General features: G+C 50.0%; 4 protein-coding genes and 2 long non-coding RNA genes across 11 annotated transcripts in view; 2 read left to right on the top strand and 4 right to left on the bottom strand.

The window, feature by feature from the left end:
* Positions 1-138: 138 nt before the first annotated feature.
* Ance-5 (M2 family metallopeptidase Ance-5) lies at positions 139-2,499 on the bottom strand. The gene is made up of 4 exons (XM_020952448.2): positions 1,300-2,499; positions 668-1,234; positions 295-608; positions 139-234 (listed from the first exon to the last, which is right to left on the bottom strand). The coding sequence occupies exons 1-4, from the start codon at positions 2,364-2,366 to the stop codon at positions 218-220; spliced, it is 1,965 nt and encodes a 654-aa protein (XP_020808107.1). The 5' UTR covers positions 2,367-2,499; the 3' UTR covers positions 139-217.
* Positions 2,500-2,950: 451 nt separating this feature from the next.
* NaCP60E (Na channel protein 60E) overlaps positions 2,951-21,677 on the top strand; it is a 35,827-nt gene continuing 17,100 nt past the window's right edge. For 4 of the 6 annotated variants that reach the window (XR_015272795.1, XR_015272794.1, XM_086837717.1 and 1 more), the window contains exons 1-13: positions 2,951-3,212; positions 3,993-4,192; positions 5,705-6,287; positions 13,507-13,718; positions 17,379-17,587; positions 17,648-18,058; positions 18,117-18,336; positions 18,397-19,303; positions 19,362-19,576; positions 19,639-19,809; positions 19,876-20,069; positions 20,132-20,234; positions 20,291-20,419. Coding sequence is in view for 2 of the 6 variants with exons in the window: in XM_086837717.1 (XP_086693843.1) it covers positions 6,251-6,287; positions 13,507-13,718; positions 17,379-17,587; positions 17,648-18,058; positions 18,117-18,336; positions 18,397-19,303; positions 19,362-19,576; positions 19,639-19,809; positions 19,876-20,069; positions 20,132-20,234; positions 20,291-20,419 (2,808 nt within the window). In the remaining 4 variants the exon portion in view is untranslated. Of the gene's footprint in view, positions 3,213-3,992; positions 4,193-5,704; positions 6,288-13,506; positions 13,719-17,378; positions 17,588-17,647; positions 18,059-18,116; positions 18,337-18,396; positions 19,304-19,361; positions 19,577-19,638; positions 19,810-19,875; positions 20,070-20,131; positions 20,235-20,290; positions 20,420-20,454; positions 21,593-21,677 lie in introns of those variants that run through there. The other 2 variants (XM_086837719.1, XM_086837720.1) reach the window with 1 other exon arrangement.
* LOC110184044 (uncharacterized) lies at positions 10,584-11,848 on the top strand. The gene is made up of 2 exons (XM_020952418.2): positions 10,584-10,616; positions 10,684-11,848. The coding sequence occupies exons 1-2, from the start codon at positions 10,599-10,601 to the stop codon at positions 11,659-11,661; spliced, it is 996 nt and encodes a 331-aa protein (XP_020808077.2). The 5' UTR covers positions 10,584-10,598; the 3' UTR covers positions 11,662-11,848.
* Tpc2 (Thiamine pyrophosphate carrier protein 2) lies at positions 12,007-13,272 on the bottom strand. Its single transcript, XM_020952486.2, has one exon. The coding sequence runs from the start codon at positions 13,132-13,134 to the stop codon at positions 12,148-12,150; it is 987 nt and encodes a 328-aa protein (XP_020808145.1). The 5' UTR covers positions 13,135-13,272; the 3' UTR covers positions 12,007-12,147.
* On the bottom strand, positions 14,495-14,837 carry LOC147642898 (uncharacterized). The gene is made up of 2 exons (XR_015272800.1): positions 14,718-14,837; positions 14,495-14,642 (listed from the first exon to the last, which is right to left on the bottom strand). It is a non-coding gene; the product is annotated as an uncharacterized LOC147642898 (long non-coding RNA).
* LOC110184104 (uncharacterized) lies at positions 16,432-16,945 on the bottom strand. Its single transcript, XR_002319668.2, has 3 exons — positions 16,902-16,945; positions 16,694-16,784; positions 16,432-16,622 (listed from the first exon to the last, which is right to left on the bottom strand). It is a non-coding gene; the product is annotated as an uncharacterized LOC110184104 (long non-coding RNA).

Here is a 21,677-nt window from a genome sequence, read left to right as displayed (position 1 = left end):
TTCAGTCCATCGATTGCCAGAGACAAATACCTTCCTCAAAGGACCACGTTGGATACGCTCCACAACAGGAGAGACAGGTAAGAACAATATGTTAAAACTGATAATGTTAATCGGTTCAAGAAATCCTTAGTACACCCATTTAAAATCAATATTAATGTGTTTATATTTTTCATTCAAAAGTAAATAGATACAGTACGATAAGGTGTTGTTTAGGAGCTTAGTCCCTGCGGCACACTGCAAAATCAAAAAGAGAAATAACTCACGAAGAACTCATCTCCGGCTAGATGTACTCACACTCATCGGCATCCCAGCCGGGCTCAATATCCAGCTGCTTGTTGCGCTCCTTCAACCAGGTGAACAATGGAGCAAAGTACTCCAGGATACCGCGACCACTCAGCTTGCGCTCCCCGGTGGCAATCTCCATGACATCGCGCCAGTGGCGACTGGAACCCAACCGCATCATGTCCCGCATCTTCTTGCCCGCCTCCTTGCTGCCGTAAAAGTCGCAGTTGTGCAGCGGATACTCCGGATCACCGGGCCTGTACTGATCACTAGCCAGGCAGAAGGAGCGGTAAAACTGGAAGCCCAGGATCTCGGCCAGGAATTTTCTATGACCAGAGATTGATAGGTATTAAGTGATTTCCAAATATTCCTCAGAGGTACTGACTTGGTGTTGGAGGTTTCGGGATTCATGCCGCGATAGAACTTAAAGTCCAGATCGAAGTCCTTGTTGTTGCGCTGCGATGGGGGCTGAACGCCAGCGAACTTGTCCTGTAGATTCCAGTAGGCACAGTTGTAGTCCTTGACCCCGATCCGTCCATCCATCACGTCCACGAGGAACTTGTCGTTGATGAAGTACTGCGGCACGGCGATCAGCGTGTGCACTCCCATGCGAAATAGGCGGTTGAGGGACTGCTCCTCGGACAGGCTCTTGTTCAGCAGAATGTGCAGCCTCTCGAGGTGTCGCGCGGTGCCGGAGGCCAGAATAGCCGTTTCCGCTATGGCGGCACCGAAGCCAGGACACGGCTCCGTGTCCAGTCCAAAGGGCTGCGACAGTTTGTATATATTGTACTGCAGCTCTGCCATAATGCCATGGATCTGCATCATCTTCTTGTAGTCCAGCTTGGGGCAGTAGCGCAGGGCCACGTCCGGCGGGAAGTAGTACACCTGCGATTTGCATTCCAGGCCGCCATCGTCGTCGTTCATCCGGCGGGACCAGCGATCCCAGAAGGTACTGACGGCGAGGAAAGTGAAGGATGTAGCTTAAGGGATTAGGGGATCGTAGAGGGATCAACTTACGCGGACTGGTTGTTAAGACCCAGGGACTCGAAGAACTCGGCAGCCTTGCGGTTAATCTTAACGGGCGTCACCAAGACCTCCTCCAGGCGACGGTGTACGGAGGGCAGCTGGTGCTGCCGACTGGGATGCGGCGTGCGGAAGAACTGATGGGGATACCAGTCCTGCGAAAGGATCTGATCCATGACCGGAGCAGAGATGGCGCCGTCGCTCTTGGTGTCTGCCTTGGGGTAGGCGGCCTGCACCTCGTGTCGCAGATAGGCGTGCAGCTCCCGGTAGAGGGGCATAATCTCCCAGACGACCGCCTCCATCTCGGCTTGGAAGTTCTCCGTGTCGTAGTGTAGGTACCAAGTGCGCGAGGGCGTCACGTGGCCATTGTAGGTGGCAGCGATTCGCAGCAGGCGCACATAGTCGATGAACGTGGACTTGGCCAGCTCCTTCTCGTTGATGGCCTTGCGCCAGCCAAACCAGTTGACCAGCAGTTCCTCGTACAGCTTGCTGCGCATATTCTTGTTCACGATCTGCGGGTACATGGCCAGCGGGCCGCGAGCCGAGCAATCCTCCTGCGGACAGACTATCTGACCGCTCACGAAGTTGTGCGTCGTCCTCAGCAGATCCTTGGCCTGCTCGTAGTCCTTAGGGCGAAGTCCCTGCAGCTGCAGCTTGGCCAGGCGCTGCACTCGCCTGCGGAGCAGCGGGTCGCCCAACAGGGCCACCGGCACCACGCTCAGATTGGCCGCCAGCTCGTACATCAGCCGATAGGTGTCCGCCTCCACTTCCTGCTTGCCACTCAGGGCCTGGCCGCCGGTCATCGGAGACTTACCCTTGGCGGTCAGCTGCAGGAAGATGCGCCGCTTCATGTGCCAGATCAGGTGCATGCGGTCGGTGGCCTTTTTCAGGATCTGCTGAGTGGCATGCTCATAGCCAGTGGTGTGATTAGAGGCCCTTGTGGGAGCTCTGGTGGAAGGAGTGGTAGTACTGCGGGGAGTAGTTGTAGTTCCGGTGGAGTCATCCTCTCCTGCTACCACCACCGTCAGCAGGACGAGGACGAGCAGCCACAAAAGACGCATTTTGGCCTAGAATGGCTTCCGTTTCCAGTGCGATAAGCAGCTTATCTGAAACTTTTGCAATTACGATCGTGGGCGGAGGAACTTTGTTTTCCGCGTTCTTCCGTCTCTGACGGATTCTCGACGAGAACTAAGCTTCCAAATAGGCGGCCTCTCCAGTTCTCTCAGCTTATCAGTGGCTCAGCTTATCTGGCATTGCGAAAGCAAGCGGCAGCTTGATCCGCGGATCGGCGCTCCGACCAACGTTGCGTATGCGTAATATGCTGCACATTACGTATACGCGACGTGTGCCAAGCGGCCGGAGGCGGAAATCGAAGACGGGCTAGAAAAAGGGGGCCGTCGCACTTGGACTGATGAACAGCGTCCGTCGGCATGCCCCTGGTGCTGGCTTTGTTAGCCAGTGGCCCATATTCAAGCTTAATCATTTTGACATTCTCCCCCGCAGCTGTGGGAAAAGCGGAGAGGGGAAGGATGCCTGCGGTGCAGCAACAGCGATGGAATATGGGGAAGTTCCTGGTCGTGTGGCATGAACCTGCGGTTGTGTTAGTGTGGCATGTGGCACGGCATTTGTTTATGCCGGCTGACCTGGAAGAGAGGAGAGAGCACGAGCGAACAGAGTGTCAGAGAGAGAGAGAGAGGGAGAGCATTTCCCGACGAGTCCTTTTTAGTCTAAAATACGGGGAAGTTCGAGTGTGTTTTTTCATCGCTCTGCATCGCGGTCGCCCTGCAGATTACGTCAAACGGAAAGGAAAACCCGTTAGCCGAGCTCAGTCGCCGACGAACCTTAGTGCTGAGCAGTCGCCATGCGAGCGCACTTACGTAGAGTGGGACACGGCCAAGGAATATATGGTGAAAAGCAGTGAAAAGCCTGAAAAAAGAAAATACACAGAGTCACTAGCTCACGCACACGTGCGCGAATACAGTTACAGTTTACAGTTACTACACTCACCAGTACAGCCACACACAAGTGCATTTCGGCGAAGGAAGCGGACAAAAAATTCTTCAGCGCCCAAAAATAGAGTGAAATGTGTGCTGCACGTTGTTGTTGCTGCTGTTACTGCTGCTGCTGCTGCTGCTGCTGCTGTTAGGGATGGGGGGAGGGGCCTTCGGAATACAACGGAAACTAACCTACATTTTCGCGCTCTTTCGCACGCTTCGCACACACACACACAGCCACACGCAAAGGCGAAGGGGCCTCTGTGCTGCCTCGCTCGCACTCGCCAGTTGGTTGGCAAAAGAAATCAACAGTAAATTGTAATAACACTTCTCAGTTTGCTGCTGCTGCTGCTGTGTGTGCGTGTATGTGTGTCAAACAATGTGCGTGCCCAAAGTTTTTTTTTCCGTGCTTTGTTTCTGTTTTTGTTGCTGGTTCCGTTCCATCCCCATCCCCCCGCATTGTTGCACAGTTGCGACTAAATAAAAATGTAATTAATGTAAAATAAAATCAAATAAAACATAGCAGCAGTGGAAACAGGAGCAGGAGCAGGAGCAGCGGAGCAACAAAACTAACGGGAGTAGTTAGTGAGTGAGCCAGTGTTGGGAAGTGGAAAGTGGAACGCGAACGCGAATGGAAAGTGAAGTGTAAAGGTACAAGTGTGTAAGCCGTGTGTGTGTGTGTGTGTATTGCAGGCCCAAGAAAGTGAAATACGAAAATAGAAATAGAATAGCGCACCGTATACGTATACCAAGTAGTGCAAGCACACCAGCGATTACATAAAGCCCCGCTATCATCCCGACAACAACAACAACTACAACACCGACAACATCCATACACTGCTACAGCTGCAACAGACGAAGAGTAAACAACAATTAAACGCAAATGTTTAAAGGTAAAATCAAACATTTAAATTTTGCGAGGGGTTCTCTGGGTGTGTGTGTATGCATATGCTGTGTGTGTGTGTGCGGTGGCCGCCCACAACTACAACCGCAGTGTGGCGGCCACGGGGGCATGGCGGCATGAGGATTGGGGCCATAAATTAGCTCTTGATGTGCACTTAACTAGGCAGCCACACTTTTCGTTTCATTTCGTGAGGAGAATGGGAGTTGGGAAGATTAGGGGGCGGGGATGTAGCAGGAGTCCGGAGTCGTACCAAATTTGTAGCACAACTTTAGGGGCCAACTGGAAAAATTTCTCCTGCTTGCCGCCGCCGCACTTTTATGGGCCAACTTTAAAACCAGCAACTGAACTGCTCTGCTCTGCTGTGTTGTGCTGTGCTGGTCACGCCCAGAAAACAGCAAAACCGAAAAGCGGGCAGGGGGCAAGCAAAGTAAGCAAAGCAAGGAAGCAGCAGCAGCAGCAGCAAGCCCAAGGGGAAGACCCGCCGTAAAATTGTAAGCCAACAAACAACACATTGTTTAATGCCTCGTGCGCCACTCTTATTGTTTGTAATAAAAGTATTTTTCACGATTTGTGTGTGCGGACCAGCTGCAGGTGGATCTCTTTCTCGGATCTCCTATGGCGCTTCTTCGCCTCCCCTGGCCTAATGGCATCCTCCTCTCCTGCTCCTGCTTACCTTTTCTTGCTGCGAGCAAATTTCCGCCAGCAAACATCAACTGCCATAACGAGGGGCGGCACGGGGCCGGTGTAAACTTGATATTGAATATTTTATGGGCGCCTTCATCTAACGCTTTTCCATTTTCGCGTCAGTTGCTCGCTTGCAGACGTGTCAAGAAGTTGGCTAAAAACACAAAAACACAAACACAACACAGGAAGCAGGCCTACAGATACGATACTCACACATACCACACAATGCCGGGGAGCAGCAACAAAGCGCTGAGCAATGAGCAGCATCCAAGCATGTCGGTCCTTCCTCCCACTCCTTCGCCCACGCAACCTCATTGCTTTTTGTTGGGGGCCATTTATCAATTCTTGGTATCTCACTTTGTGAGCGCCCGGTTAGTGTTAGTGTGTGTGTGTTTGTGTGCTGCTAGATTGTCTGAGAGGGTGTGTGTGTGTGTGTGCCATAATGTTAATTAACTTTATCTCTTCTAAGCTTTAAGTCTTAAAGCGGCGCTCAATCTGTCCCTGTCCTTCCTTGCCCAGGTGTTTATCTCTTCTTCTTCTTCCGTTACGCACATTACACACACGTAAGACGAGTGAGTCGTTACGTATACGTAATATGTATGCATGCTTGTGAGTGTGTGTGTGTGGGGGGGGGGGTGGTATGCCCTGAGCTAACAGGGATTAGCGCTTTGCCAATTACCGTTACATGACACGACGCATAGCAATCGGAAGGAGAGAACGGATTTAATTTAGCCCAAGTCTTGCCCCCCGTCTTACTTAAGTTTAAATCGCTCTCACACACATTTCCTTGAATCTATTTCTTCCATTTACAAAACAGAAAACAGAGGCATCACACAAAATGTAAAGCAATAATCAGCACAACAAAGCCAGCCAAAGCTCTCACAATAGAACTAGAAGGAGGAGATAAAGCGACGCAGGAGGTGGAGGAGGAGGCGGCATGAGCTGAGGAGTCGAGGCGATGCCAAATGCCATTATTGGAAACTGTCGTAGTCATAAGATTTGCATAGCATAGCAATATAAGCAATAGTAGGCATCATGAGAGAGCGCACAAAATGGTTAACAAAGGGAACGGTGACAATATTAACGGTAAACTGAGCGATCCGCTCGCCTGAAAAAAGTGTGAGACAGCAGACAGACATACCACATACAAACATACATACGTATGCACAGTGTTCGAAAATCGAGTGAGAAGCTTTGCTGGCGTGAGTGCGAGCAAGAGCGCCAGAGAGACATGCTGCAGCAACTGCCCTAAGGAGCCCAGCTAAAGAAAGAGCAAGGGAGCAAGGGAGCAAGGGAGCAACAGCACCAAAGGACGAGGAGGAAAGAGCAGCAACAACCAACCAAACGACGACAATCAGTCAAGATGAGTGATGATCAAACGGCGTCCAACGATGAGAAAGGTGAGTCGCAGTCGCAACCCCAAAGCCCCAATACCCGCTATTGATAGTTTTCCAGGCCCAGGCCCAAGCTGCTGCTGCCCCTCCCTGCGATCTCATAAATATTATTCTTGAGGTGTCCAGAGGGAGCGGCGGGGTCAATGGGGCCAGGCCATCAAATCTGTATACGAGGGCATATGCATTGAAAGCCAGTGTCGAGGCAACTAGGGGGCAGGTGTCAGGGGTCACCTGCTCCACCTACAGCTCCACCTGCCTCTTTGGCTATGCTCCTCCGACGACGCCCCCTGACAGCGACACCTGCACGCCAACTAAGCGAAACACGTGCACAGTGGGCGCCGTCTCATACAGATGTGGTGGCACGTTCGCAGCTTGGCTCCTTGGCTTGGATCTTGTGGCATGTCCTTGGTGGATAATCCACACCAAGAGCAGGCGACAAGGTGCCATTTGTGATTTTAAACCCTAAAGGGACTTATTTACTCATTTTTATGCGGTAATAGGCAGCACGCGGTTTCAAAGCTGTGAAAAAATGGGGTCTATCGAAGTAAAGGAGAGTAATCATAATTTGCCAAATTCTTGTTTATTTCCTTACAACGTGGGCAACTTATTGGGAAGTGTTGTTGAAGGTATGGAAATGTAGTTCATCTTTCGTCCATATTTATCAGGGTCTAACGGGTACTGGTTTTAAATCCAGACAATTTCATTCCATGTGATGCCAGTTCAGGCTTTAATCCAACTGTATTATTGTACGAAAAATATGATTGCATTCCATTTTCAAAACCTGAAATATATCCTTGGTATATGGTTCCCTTGAAATGAACACATTTTTGGCATATATTGCTCTTTGTGATGGCCAAGAAATGAGCTGGAAACCAACATCCATATTGTAAATAGTAAATTTATCATCAGCATCTTGTTTCGTCTTACTAAAGCACCACCCACTGTGCAGGATACGGAATGTCGACGGAGGGAGTGACGGGGAAGCGGGAAGGCATTTGTGCTTTTTGTGCGTGTTGTGCGTTTTCCTTGCCACTTCCTGTCCCGGATTCCTGTCCTCCTCCTGTCCGGTCGTGCTCATCAACATAATTAAATAGCATTGCTCATTGTGTGTGCTGGGTCTGGGTCTGGGTCTGGATCCAGGGTCTCACGACCCCAGCAGTCTGGCTCTGGGTCTTGGCCAATAAAACGAGAAGGGAATCGAAGCGGCTTAATGGAGGGACAGGCCGACCCTAAGGCCGTTTAAATAAATGATAAACAAATCGAAAAACGGGAAGCGTCCAGCCAAAGTTTTCGGCTGATGACTGGCCATAAGTTACGCAATCGTTTTGCAGGCGCCGATAGAGAGCGCAATTTGTCCTCTCTGGCGCTGGAGGAGGAGGAGGAGCAGGAGGAGGAGGCGGCGAAAAACGAGAGGGTCTGGGCCATGGTGGGTGCCATTGTCAACGGAGGATATTCATTGGGGAGGTGAACAATGCACAAAGGCCATGTGCAACGGGCGCTGCCGCCAGCCAGCTGTGGATTACGAATATGAACGGAAACGGAAACTAATTAAATATGTAGAGCAATTGCTGGCTGCATCTCGCTTTATCCTCTTTACCCGATTCACTTTTTCCACTTTCTGTTTGTCCGGTCCGGTCCGCTTCGCCTCACTGCCGCTTCTGTTCCTCATTCTCATCCTGCTGCTGCATCTCCTCCTCCTCCTCAAAATTGGATTTGATTTCGCCCAGGGCCAAAAAGCGAATGGGACACAGTGCCACCACCCCCTGCGAAGCTCCTCCTTGTCTAGTCCAAGTACGACGAATCCCAATCCCATTTCTATTTCCATTCCCGTCACCATTGAACTTGTGCAAAGGTCTGCGCAGCTGCAACTGCAGCTGAAGCAGCCGCGGCAATGGGAATTGCTACTGAAACTGCAACAATGACTGCACTTGGAGAAAAGTCTGACAAGTAGTCCAGTAGATTGGCAACAACTGAGGAGAGCTTAAAGTTGCTAAGCAATGCTCTTACTGTGAGGGTACCAAAGTCACTTTATTTTTGCTATTTGTGTTTCGAATCGTATCCATTATGTTGACTATATAAATGTGTTTTATGATAAATGAATTACTAATTAGTTGGCAATATTTCTTCGAGTGGAAGCAACTGGTTTTATTTCGGGGAAAACCACGACATTGCACGTTGCTAGTTGCTAGTTGCTAGTTGCAAGAGGCTAGTGGCTTTCAAGTTTTCTGTGTCTGTGTTAAATTTACTTTTTTGTTTTTGGGCGCTTTGAGAATGACTTTGCTTCCGCATGAAGATGCTTCAAGTCCCAAGCCTGGCATCGGGGATTATGCAATACGGGGAAGATGTGCGTTGCTGTTGCATCTGATGTTAATGTGCGACCGCCAACCGGTTGCCCATCGTCATCACAGTCATCTTAGTAGCAGCAGCAGCATCACCATGATGATCATGATGATCAGCAGCAGCAGCAGCAGCAGCGTCAGCATTGGCCCTCGTGGCTCCACCGAAAGATGTAATCCCAATCGAGAGATGACTCTCTAGTCCGCTGTTAATGAAATGCAACTCCAGTGCCCGTGCTCTGCGCTCCCAATTCGAACTCCATTCGCCACAGCATCGTGATTATGATCATCATCATTATGGTTTGATTGGCAACAGATTGTTGCGTTGGTGTCCCGCTCTCAGCGCGACTAGTTCCTTATGTAAGGTCCCCCCATTGTTTACAATCCGAGTCGAGTCGAGTCGGTTAAATGTGTATTAATTATTCGGCAACGATGGAATCTGCCGAGCCAAGCTTCCAGCTGGCAACCGCTGCTGACGAGCTGCCAAGATGATAATCAGCGACGTAATCGAAATTGCCGCATGGCCCCGATTCCCAATCCCATACCAATTTGGACTTGGACTTGGGCTTCGGATGAAAATTGTGGCGCTCAGTAGTCACTCAATGCTAATGAAAACTGTTGCTAATCAACGGAGAATGCATAACAGCAAAGGAGGAGGAGGCATACAGCGGGAGGACTGGGCAATGGGTGGTGGGTGAGGTGGGTGGTGGCTAGTGGCCATGACCTCTCCTCCACTGGCAGTTCGTCAGTCGTCTCTGCTGATGCTGAAACAAAACCCAGAGCATGACGAGATATTTTGATGCTGCGCTGCAGGCGAGGCTTAACCCAATAACGGCTCGAGAGCCACTTTCGCAGCTCGCTGATGCTCCAAGAGCCCTACCCCCCAAACGGGGAGCCCAAGGAGTAAGGGCACAGAACAGAACCCGTTTGCTCCGTTTTCCCTGAACAGCAAACAACATTATCGGTCTAATTTCCGGCAGCAGCATGCTTCCCCCGTCATCATCTTGTCATCAATGGGTTAATGACAAACGACCTGGCCAGCAGCCAAACCCTTGGCCAATCCGTTATGCAAGTCCGGGCCACAATAAGGAATTGCCAATAGGAAGTCCGTATCTGCATAAACATCCATAAACATGAACGTAGTAAACAAAATACCTAACGGTTAGCGTTTGGATCGCGTTCAGCAATAACAAAGACCTCTGGGCACAACATAAAAACAAAATAAAACTGAAACTGGTCAAGTTGCATATTACTACAGTTTGAATTTCGATTTTAACCATTTTCGGTTATTTTCGGCCATTTCATACAGCCCACAAAAGCTTAGGGCGGCCACTCAGATTTTCTCTCAAACGAAAGTGGAGCACCAGAAGCCACTGCTCTACAACGAAGAAAGAGAGAAAAGAAAAATAGATAGATACACGGAGAGAAATGCCCGATAGAGAAGCGAGACAAAATAATGAAGGAATATATATTCAATCGTTTTGAGAGCAGTTGAAACAGAAAAGCTTTCCGAATTAAATACTTTTCTAAAGCGTTTTTCGTAAACGAAAATGCAGGTGTATGGGATACGGATTTTTCCCGCAGTGTAAGCTGAGTGAGAGCGAGAGTTTGGTATATTTGCAAAGGGCACATGTTGGATATGATGTGAAAGGTCAACACTCTCGCGATCGGGGATCGCCCCGCGGAAAGGGAGAGTGGAGCGGAGCACAGCGAAGACGAAACAATGTGGCCTTCAATGGGTCGCGGTCGTGGTTCCATTCATCTCTTGTCGCCGTTGAAAGAGATTATCTCTGCACTTGCTCGATGGCTCGATGGCTCGGTGGCCGTCGCGTCGCGTCGTGTTGCTTCTCTTACATAACCCAGCTCCCAGCTCCCGGCTCCAGACTATAAAACGGCGCGCGGCCACGATTGCCGAATCATTTCCAGTCAGTTCAGAGGCGAGTTATCATCCGAGAGAGTCCTTGGCAACGAATCCAGATAAATGGCGGCCCGTTTTATAGTGAGTTTCCGGCTGAGCATCTCCTCCTAGGATTGCGCGCTAACTTTCCTCTTCCTCCTCACCTCAGATCAGTGCGCTCCTGCTGGCCAGTCCGGCTGTGTGGGGCAAGCCCACGTTCGGACGCGAACACGTCCACATCCGCATCCATCTGCCGGAAAGCGGTGGGGATCATGGAGGCTACGGAGGTGGTGATTTCGGTGGACACGGCGGCGGCGGTGACTTTGGAGGTCATGGGGGTGGCTATGAGGTGCACTCCCACGATGGTGGTTACAGTGCAGGAGGCGGCGGTGGCGGTGGCGGCCATGTTGCCACTTATGCCGTCATCACGGAGAACCACGGCTATAGCGCCGGCGGTGGCGGGCACGGAGGCCATAGCTCCGGTGGATATAGCTACGGCGGTGGACACGGAGGATCTGGCCATGATGACGCCAAGATTGCTGCCATAGCAGCTGCTGCAGGTTCCTCCTCGTCCGACCATGGACATGGACACGGACACGGAGGCAGCGGACACGGTGGAGACTATGGTGGCCATGCCATTGCTAACATTGCAGCCATCGCCGCCAGCTCGGACTCTTCGGCCCATGGAGGCAGCAGTGGAGGATACGGAGGCAGCAGTGGCGGATACGGAGGCTACAGCGGAGGAGGCGGTGGACACGACACGCAGCTGGTTGCTGCCGTTGCCGCTTCTAGCGATGCGCACGGCTCCTCTGGTGGATACGACGCTGGCTCCTCTGGCGGCTACGGAGGTGGCTCGTCGTACAGCGGCGGATCCTCCTACAGCAGTGGCTCCTCTTATAGCAGCGGTGGCTCGTCCTACAGCAGCGGTGGCTACAGCGGTGGACATGGCGGTGGGTACAGCGGTGGACATGGAGGTGGCTACAGCAGCGGCGGTGGCTCCAGCTACGACACACAGGTGGTGGCTGCTGCTGCTGCTTCCGGCAGTGGTGGCTCCTATGGAGGAGGATCCTCTGGCGGTGACGGATACAGCTATTCGGCGCCAGCTGCCGGCGGCTGGTCAGGTTCTGGCGCCTCCAGCTGGTCGTAGACGGCAAAGTCCGTCCCTGGCCATCATATCTGGTCGTCTAGTCCATTCTATTGCGCCCTCATGTCCTCCAGTTCACTCCATCCGCACGGAACTCTTAACTTATATACGGCTCGTTCATTCATATATTCCATACATCCTCACGCAATGCTGATGTACAAAATAAACCATGTTAGTGTAATAATTTAAACCCCATTTTGATCTCAGCACAAAGTGTTTACTGCCTGTTAACACCCACCATTGCTGTCCTTTGTTTTGCCCTAGGATTCCACATTTTCTAACCATGTGCTCAAGCTGAAAATCCCTCCAATTTTGCTTTGTAAAATTGTATGGTAGAGTGCCCCAAAGTTGAAGATTATATCTTATATCTTTATTTCCCGAAAGCACAACCATCTAATGATAAAAGGTTCTATATTTCTATCATTATTTGTAAAAACCTCGATATCAGATTCCATGCAACTGGGATCCCCATTCAAGAGTCCGACACGCCTATTGCAACTCTTCCTTGCGTGGCGCAATGAACCGACGGTTGACCACGTCATAGATGGTGAAGTAGAAGGCACTGGTCAGCGCCGACTTGATTAAAGTAGGCATTATTCCCTTGTAAAATCCGTGCAAGCCCTCTATCCGAAATGTGGCCACGATGCACTGCAGCACCGTGGGGCAGTCGGGACTGCTTCTTTGGGTCTGGTTCTGGTTGAGGCTCACCAGTTGGATGCGCTTCCTGAGCAGGTCCACCGGATAGATGAGAGTCTTGGCCACCACTCCGGCCAGGGCGCCATTCACGAACAAATATCCGCTGTGGATGTCCGTGCACTGTCCTGTCCTGGGCGAATGCACATCACAATTGTGTTCATGCTTCCCCGCCAGCACCCACGAGTTGAGGTACTTGTAGATGAGAAAGTTGATGCCTACCAGTGGAAACGTCTCGGCCATGGTAAAGGGCAGTCCCGTCATGAGGCCCCTCCAGCCGAACTTGCGATACACCAGGCGCACGCCCTCGATCGGACGCATGTTACTCCGCTTGGAGTTGGGATCTACTACCACCACCAGTGTCCGGACAACGTCGAAGGGTTGCGATGCCACCGCACCCATGCAGCCCGAAAAGCCGCCGCACAGAAAGTGACGCAGCGAGGGATGATCCTCCAGGTAGGACACCGTGCGCGCCAGGCTCCGGAATCGCTCGTAGGACCAATACTGGACAATGGCGTATGAGATGCTCATCACCTGGCCGGAAGAATGGCCGCGCATCAGACCCCGGGCCCCCTCCTCGACGTATACCTTCCGAAAGCCCTGCAGGATACTCTGGTACTTCCACTTGCTCCTGTCGCTGAGCGGCTCAACCTGGATCTGAAAGCGGATTTTCAGAACGTCGAACGGATGCGTAACGACCCGCGTCATGGCTCCGGTCATGGCCCCTGCGATGGCCTGCATCACTTGAATCTTCACCGGGTATTTATCCCGATCCCGCTCCATGAAACCGTGTCGATTGCAATGCTCCGTCAGTTGCCGCCAGACTCTAGATTCTGGTACTTTTAAAGCACATCATTTATAAATTTATGCTGCCTTGCAGCCAACTAAGATCAAAAAATTAAAGCAGTCAAGCCAATTCATTTCATAATGAACTCTCCTCTCTCCCTTGCCTTCAATGTACAATCAATCGAACGACAAAGTTTCCTATTTAATTTGGATTTCAACTGAGGGGGTCTCTCTTTTTGAACAAACCGAAAGATAATCCTAAACTGCATATATTATATAGAAAATTAAAGGGTAATGCTTATATTGAAATTAAGCATTTAATTTTATATAATTGATTATTCTTGCCTTTATGAATCTTTTTATTTGCAGCTATCGCCAAGCACCAGGTCGTCGCGTACACGCAAAAGTCCCAGGTCAAGCATGAGAACCGGCACATCCAGCTGGTGCGGGAATACGGCTTCCATCCGCGCACCAAGGCTTCCGTGGAGGATGGCGACGTGCTGCCCCGCAAGTTCGAGCCCTTTCCGGAGCACATGTACGGCAAACCGCTCGAGGAGATTGACACCTTCATCTACGAGGAGGTGAGTGTGTGATCCTCGGCCTCTGCCTCGGCCTCGGCGTTCTGCGCTCATTATCCGCAGAGCTGCCATCGCCTCACCCCAGTTGGCCGCCCCATTGGCTCTAATTAAAAAGTCACACGGACGCGACCCAGTGCCCGTGGATCCGTGGGGTGGGGCAGGGTAGTGCAGGGTAGTGTAGGTATTCCGGTGGCGGTAGCAAGTGCAAGTGGCACAGCGGAAATGGAACGCGACTCGGCTTGCTGCCTGCCTTGCTTTTGTTTTGATACCTTTTTATACGTTTTTTTGTTTTTTGTTTTCTGTTGCATTTTGCGGCGCATTGTGGGCACAAGTGGATATGCACTTTCCGCGGCCAAGAGAGTCCGGATACGGAAACGGGGGTTACCGGGGTTAATGGAAACGCCTAGAACGGCACTCGTGGGCCCCTTTTCGAGAGCCGAAAAGGAAATCAGCCTAAATGCCGCGAGAGCGCGAGCGCTCGTTAAATTTCAAAGGCGGGAATAAATTTTTGGAGCTACAACATCAAACAAAGGACACACACACACAATACGACTTGGCCACTGTGTGGGAATATGGGTCATGTCATGCACAACTCAGTGTGTTCAGTGTTCAGTCCTCCGTCCAGCTCTCCTCTGCTCCCTGCTGCGGGCAGCCAAGTTGACAACCGTATTTACGTGACTCAAACAAAACTGGCCCGTACTCCGCTGCCGCAGCAGCCGCAGCGGACAAATTATAGGCGAACATGCAAGTGTACTCAAGACTTGGCGGCTTTCAGGTTTCAGTTTCAGCTTTCAGCTTTCGGGTCTCGGCTCTCCACCAGCCAACCGACGGACCGACCACGTGTCGTGGCAAAATAATTCACAGGATAGCATAGCGCGACTGGGCAGAATAAACATGCAAGTGACCAGGGCACGGCTACGGCTACGGCTGCAATATATAATGGGAGGTGGAAATGGACTTTAGTGAGGTGGGCGGAGCCATGGAGCCATGAGATGAGCGTACCTGCGACATCGAGTGATGTGTTTATCGACCGACTGAGTATCCTTTCCTCCGATGCCACTGCCACTGCCCCTAGCTGTGCCTCTGTCTCCAAAGTCCAAGACAAACACAGTCCAGGCCAATCTATAATTAAATCTTATTGGCCAGAGGCTTAGAGTCGTCCGGCCGAAGCCCAAAGCAAAAGGCAAATATAAGTTGCCTTCTGGCTTATGGGTCACATCTCCCAGGACGACGACAAGCAGTGCTGCTGCTCCTGTTCTGTTGTTCCACATTCTGTAATTAAATCTTAACTGTGGTTTCAAGCAACCAAAGTTCCTTGATAAAATATTGATACAGACGGTGAAGATATAGTGCAGGAATGTGTAGAGCTCTTTTCTGCAACACTAAAGTATCTTTTTTAGAACAAAAATCGATACTTGGGCGAATATCTTAATCAAATCTAGCTTAATCGAAGCTCAATATTCTTCCTTGTCGAGTTCTAGTTGCTGGGACTAGTCGCAGAAGTGCGTAAAAAGACCACAGACTGCCTCAAGAGTGTATCCCCTCGAATCGAGGCCGAACAAGCAACTGAGAACAAGTCAAACAAAGTGGCTAAGCAAGCCCAGGAATCCCCGGCCCATTTGCTTCCACTGCCAGGTGGATGAATCAAAGTGCTTAATTGCATTTAATGGCACTCACTCCTGGCAAACACGTCGTCTCTGTACTCCTCTCCGGCGCCGCGATAAGACACAGCCACAGACGACGCTGCTGGCGTCGCCGCATGTTTGCCTCAAATGCCGAACAAGGGCCTCTAACACAACTTTTCATTTCGGGCACTTAAAAGTACACACGCTTATCCTTAAGCTCTCTCCCTGCCTTGCCGCAAGACCCAACCGCACGGAGAAGGAGAGGTGGTATAGGGAGCAGGCACAAGTGCCCTCGCTCATGCAAATTTCCAGCTCCAGCCCTCGGCCCACAAAATGGTAAATGGCAAACTGCCGCCCAATCGTAACTTTTGCTTGTTACATTAAAATTTCTGCTTACTCGGCTGAGCGACGTTTATGTGTGTATTACAGTGACAAACGACCTTCAGACAAGTGGGCTTCCAGAAGGGCGGGAGGGCTGGACGCAGAACCATCCTCGTCAGAGGCGCACATCATCTGCATATATAATTGAGGAAATCAGGGCGCTAATGAACAACCTGGCCCGGGCGGGCATCTGCTTCTGGTTTCCCCGCGTTCCCTCGCGTTCAAGTTCTCCCCTCTGGCGGCAAACAAATCGATATTTCCGAATGTGGCCAAAGGAACAGGGCGGCGCAGAACTGAGCGGAACGGCATGACGGGCGCACGACACGCGCTCCCTGGAGGCCAGGAGTAGTGTAAGGAGCAGGTCCGATTGCGGACCTGAAAAATTACATTAGCCGATTAGGGGGGAAATTTACTGGCCTGGTCTGCCTTGGCCAGGCCACGCCACGCTCGAGATGATCAATGTTTAATGCCGTCTCCAGATTCTAGGGCTCCAATCCGCATTGCTGCCGGCTCTTCCAAATGCCGAGAAAATGTGTAGCAATTCTGATAAAAACGTGCTCACGCACGCACACTCACACGCACACACACACACACACATGCACATATAGACACATGATTCGCGCGAATGTGGTTATGTCGAAAGAGCACGCTTGCCATCTTTTCACTGCTCTGCTACCTCTCTCTCGCTCGCTCTCATTAATAACACATGCTTTTCATTCATTTGTGGAACTTTTGCGAAAATCCAGTAATTTATTGGAAACAATTTTTACGTGAAATTTCAAAGTGAATTCTAAATGCACATGTTCGTTCGTGTGAAAACTGGTCTTGCAAAATTACATGTGGGCCCCCGCAATCGGGTACCCCAGACGGCATGTTTCGGTATGTTGTCGGTCAAAAGTTCCTGCAAGCACAGAAAGCGAAAAATTGGAATTAGCATCTAGCTAGGGGTGCTCCCGGCAGGTTTCTACTCACCATTCAGTAGGCGATGGCGCTGCGATTACTTGGACCTTGCACGCATCTTCCTGCGCTTACGCTTCAACCTACGCATACGCTTCTTACGCCACTAAAAACGAGAAAAACGCACGGTTAATTAGTGTTTGGCTTTGTGTTCGCGGTCACCGGCACTCGGTTACAAATTATTTTCTTATATTTTTTGCACTTTACAAGTTATTTTTTTTACCTTAGCTCTCATTTTCCTTCTGGTCGGAACGACGATTTGAGAACGAAAGAAAGAACGTCAAACGGAAATGGGCGAACTAGGCTCGTTGGTTTGCGCAGGGTTGCTTTGCAGGGCTGTTCCGGCTCATATCGATATATCGATTTGTATTCGTTGAAACGTACTATCGTGGGTTGATATTTATCGAGGTTTTGTGTTTCTAAAAATAGAAAAATATGTCGCAAATCTAAATGTTCACTAATTACTGGCCCTGCAAAAAGACTCTTTAGACTTTGTATTTTTTTTTTGTCACGTTTGATATAGTTTTTGGCTACTATCGAATGCCTCTCTTATTTAAATAGTGACAGCTTAAACGGTGGCAGCGCCGAGTTGGCGGAGTTGCCAGACCCTTGGACATGCCAATGTTGCCAGTTCAAGTCACATAAACATTGACATCATATACAACCCGCTAATGATTTGCGCGCTCCTTTCGAATTGCAGACTTTCTGCGTGGTGTCCAAGCGGTTCCGTAAGAACTACATTCACCGCTTCACGGGCACCAAGAGCCTGTTTCTCTTCCACCCATGGAGTCCGGCGCGGCGTGTGTGCGTTTACATCGCCACCAATCAGTTCTTCGACTACTGCGTCATGGCCACCATTCTGTTCAACTGCATCTTCCTGGCCATGACTGAGACCGTGGAGGAGGCTGAGTAAGTATAGATGTCTTCATGTCCAAATGTTGCCATTAAATTAACATTGGATATCCACAGGTACATCTTCCTGGCTATTTACTCCATCGAAATGATCATCAAGATCGTTGCCAAGGGCTTTCTGCTCAACAAGTACACGTATCTGCGCAACCCTTGGAATTGGCTGGACTTTGTTGTCATCACCAGCGGTTACGCCACCATAGGCATGGAGGTAGGCAACCTGGCGGGCCTGCGTACCTTTCGCGTGCTGCGCGCCCTCAAGACGGTATCCATAATGCCCGGATTGAAGACGATCATCAACGCGCTGCTGCACTCCTTCCGCCAGCTGGCGGAGGTCATGACGCTGACCATATTCTGCCTGATGGTCTTCGCGCTATTTGCCCTCCAGGTGTACATGGGCGAGCTGCGCAATAAATGTGTGCGCCAGGTGCCCCCCGACTGGACGAATGTCTCCCATGCGGACTGGCAAATGTGAGTGATTGTAGTTGAGGTGAGACTGAAACTAATCTGGATTTGTCTTTCCTTGCAGATGGGTCAACGACACGGACAACTGGTTGTACGACGAGGAGGAGTTGCCCGTCCTGTGCGGCAATTTGACCGGCGCCCGCCACTGCCCCTTTGAGTACGTGTGCCTCTGCGTGGGCGAAAACCCGAACCACGGCTACACCAACTTTGACAACTTCATGTGGTCCATGCTGACGACATTTCAGCTGATTACTTTGGACTACTGGGAGAATGTCTACAACATGGTGAGTGCTCATCATCATCATCAATGCTATCTTCTTCTGCTAATCTCTTGATCCCTGAAGGTGCTGGCCACCTGTGGTCCCATGAGCGTCTCCTTCTTCACGGTGGTTGTGTTCTTCGGCTCGTTCTACCTTATCAACTTGATGCTGGCCGTCGTAGCGCTGAGCTACGAGGAGGAGGCGGAGATTACGAACGAGGAGCGCAAGAAGGACCTGCTGGATCATCGGGACGACTCCACTTTCAGCTTCGATCCGTCGGTGCTGAATGTGAAGAAGCTGAACAAAAACAACAAGAAGAAGATCGACTCACGGAAGGGCGTTCTCCTGGCCTCATACAGCAAGAAAAAGACGCGGCGAAAAAAGGCAAAGGGTGGGAAAGAGGGCAGCGGCAATGGCAACGGAAATGGCAATGGCAGCAACGGCACCGATCCCAAGTCCCCCTCGGCCACGCCCAGTCCCGGGCGAAGTCCACGCCACAGTGCTACCACACCGGAACGCCCATCAGCGCTGACTTTGCAGGCTCAGAAGCAGTACCAGCAGATGGAGCAGCAGAGCCAGCTGGCAAAAGCAAGCGGCAACGTTTCTGCCACTAGCACCAGCACTGCCTATGCCACCGCTCCCACACTGCCGCCCAAGGGTCGCATTAGCTTCCAGGACAGCGGCGTGGGCGTGAAGAATCCCAACATGCTGTATCCGTCGGACTACAAGGGCCAGCTCATAGCCAGCAGTCGCCAAACCAGCTCCAATTCCAGTGGCGTCAATCGTGAGTCCTCGCAGGATGACTCCGGCGTGGTGGACGATCACGAGGAGCAGGACACTGTCAACGAGCTAGGTCACGTGTCCACCGTAGAGCTGGCTCTATCGCCGCGCGAAGTGCGTCTGATCAAGTGCAACGGGAACATAGCCCGCATCAAGAACCACAACGTGTACGCTTTGCACCAGGAGTTCTCCTCGGAGGTGGTCGTTATCGGTGAGTTTTGATTGAACTCTATCTTGGGGATAGGCTTGATGGTTCATTTCTCTTGTAGATGATCTGCCCGACCGGAACTGCGATCGCTGCGTCCACTGGTGCACTGACTACGAGAGCTGGCTACAGTTCCAGAACTGCCTATACAAAGTGGTGCGCGATCCGCTTTTCGAGCTGGCAATCACACTGTGCATCGTCCTGAATACCGCCTTCCTGGCCATGGAACATCACGGCATGAGCGAGAGCTTTCGTAACGCCCTGGACGTGGGCAATAAGGTGGGTTGGAATAATTCGTAAGGGTGCCCTTTTAAAATTAAGAGTTGTTTGTACTCTTCCAGGTCTTTACATCGATTTTCACCTTCGAATGCATTGTGAAGCTAATGGCTCTGTCCAAGGACTTCTTCTTGTGCGGCTGGAACATCTTTGATCTGCTCATTGTGACGGCCAGTCTGCTGGACATCATCTTCGAGCTGGTGGATGGCCTGAGTGTGTTGCGTGGCCTACGATTGGTAAGAGAAAGACGGGAGTGGGTGCCACTTGGAGTAGCTTCTTTAATTTCCATTTATATGCTTTAGCTGAGAGTGCTGAAGCTGGCTCAGTCGTGGACCACAATGAAGGTGCTGCTCAGCATTATTATCTCAACGATCGGCGCCCTGGGTAACCTCACGCTAATTCTGGTCATTGTCATCTACATATTCGCCGTCATCGGGATGCAATTGTTCTCCAAAGACTACACGCCCGAGAAGTTTGACCCAGATCCAGTTCCCAGGCAAGGCTAAAGGGAATGCCAGAGAGTATTGTGGTTTTAAGTTCCGTTTTTTACGTTTTCAGATGGAATTTTAACGACTTCTTCCACTCGTTCATGATGATCTTTCGCATTCTGTGCGGCGAATGGATCGAACCTCTCTGGGACTGCATGCGTGCCGAGGAGGAGGTATGACTTGCTTCAGAAACCCCTGCACTTTAGCTATAATCCCTAACGAATTGCAGCAAGGAGCCTCCACATGCTTCGCCATATTCCTGCCGACGCTCGTCATGGGCAACTTTATGGTGCTCAACTTGTTCTTGGCCTTGCTGCTCAACAGCTTCAACTCCGAGGAACTCAAGTCGAAAAAAGAGGCAAGTCATGATCCCATTGGTTGCTCTAAACGTTCGTGAATGTGTCTATATATGTCTATGTCTATGTCTATGTGTGCCAGCAATGTTATTTAAACAACCGAACAACTAAACTCAAAAATCGCTCGAAATCGGCACAGGAAGCAGAGGGTCACCTCTTGCCTCGTGTCCTAAATGATCCCCATAAACTGACTGGTTAAAACGATCGGTGGTTAGATCGATTCCCCATGTTTGACTTGACTTGAATTTGCCTTGCACTCTTGATGTGGTTTTCGGTACTCGTATTTCCATATATTTGCGTATTTGTGTGTGTGTATCCGAGTGTGCGATGGTAACCAACATCCCCAGGATTGAACAATCATTTGAATTATACACCATACGATCTGTGGCACTCTCTTCTGTTTACAAAAAGAGCAAATTCCATTATGATTTCCATGTCTTTAAATCACTCTCTCTCTCTAAATTCTCTGTCACCATCGCTCCTCTGCATTGTGTTACTAAACTGTTACTATTTAATTAAAGACTAATAAAAACCCACCCAGCACAGGGATTACACCTCCTCGCTGGGTTCATTAGTTCGGTTATCACCGAGTTGTGATTGCGTAGGGTTTGTTTTGAGAGAACCTGAAGTATTATTAAGCACCAGGGCTTATATATAGCAGCTCTGTCAATCACTGTTTTATGGTCTGAATTTGAATAAAACATAATGTTTCGTTTGGTATTTAAGTCCGGTTGAATGTTCTCCGTTGAACTCTTCTTGTTAATAATAGTAATCTGTAAACTCGGTTAAGAGTTATCTGTAGTTGCTTTCTTTTCCTTGCTGACAATGCTATACATTTAAAATTAACCATACCATAATATATTAAAATGAGAGGTCTTTTAACATCTCTGACTCCAAAACAAACCTTTGTAAGTCTATCGTTTAAGTCTCAATTGTAGGTCTAAATATATAAAAACAATATCTACATGCACTTAAGCGTACTCCAATTAACCAATTTCTGTTGTCAACTTTGCACAATGCGATTAAATCTAAACTTAACACACAAAACACACACCAAATACTAAACTCTGAACTCTAAACTCACAACACCAAACACTGAAACACAAACTGATAAACCGAAAAACTAAAACCTTTAAATACACACTGAAAACGTTAAACAGATTTTCAAGAAGAAGGTAATTTTTTATAAACTAAATCCTTTTTAAACTTGCTTTAAACTGCTTGCCTCGTTTGCGTTAATAAAAAACAAAAAATACATAT

Source organism: Drosophila serrata, unplaced genomic scaffold (assembly GCF_035046125.1).
Source record: "Drosophila serrata isolate PLE 108 unplaced genomic scaffold, ASM3504612v1 contig_334, whole genome shotgun sequence".
NCBI lineage: Eukaryota > Metazoa > Arthropoda > Insecta > Diptera > Drosophilidae > Drosophila > Drosophila serrata.
This window is presented reverse-complemented; position numbering and strand designations above follow the sequence as displayed.

Coding starts and splice junctions, on each gene's coding strand:
- Ance-5 (XM_020952448.2), bottom strand. CDS start 2,366: ATGCGTCTTTTGTGGCTGCTCGTCCTCGTCCTGCTGACGGTGGTGGTA. Junction 1,235..1,299: donor GGTCTTAACAACCAGTCCGC/GTAAGTTGATCC, acceptor CCTCGCCGTCAG/TACCTTCTGGGATCGCTGGT. Junction 609..667: donor CCCGAAACCTCCAACACCAA/GTCAGTACCTCT, acceptor CTCTGGTCATAG/AAAATTCCTGGCCGAGATCC.
- Tpc2 (XM_020952486.2), bottom strand. CDS start 13,134: ATGGAGCGGGATCGGGATAAATACCCGGTGAAGATTCAAGTGATGCAG.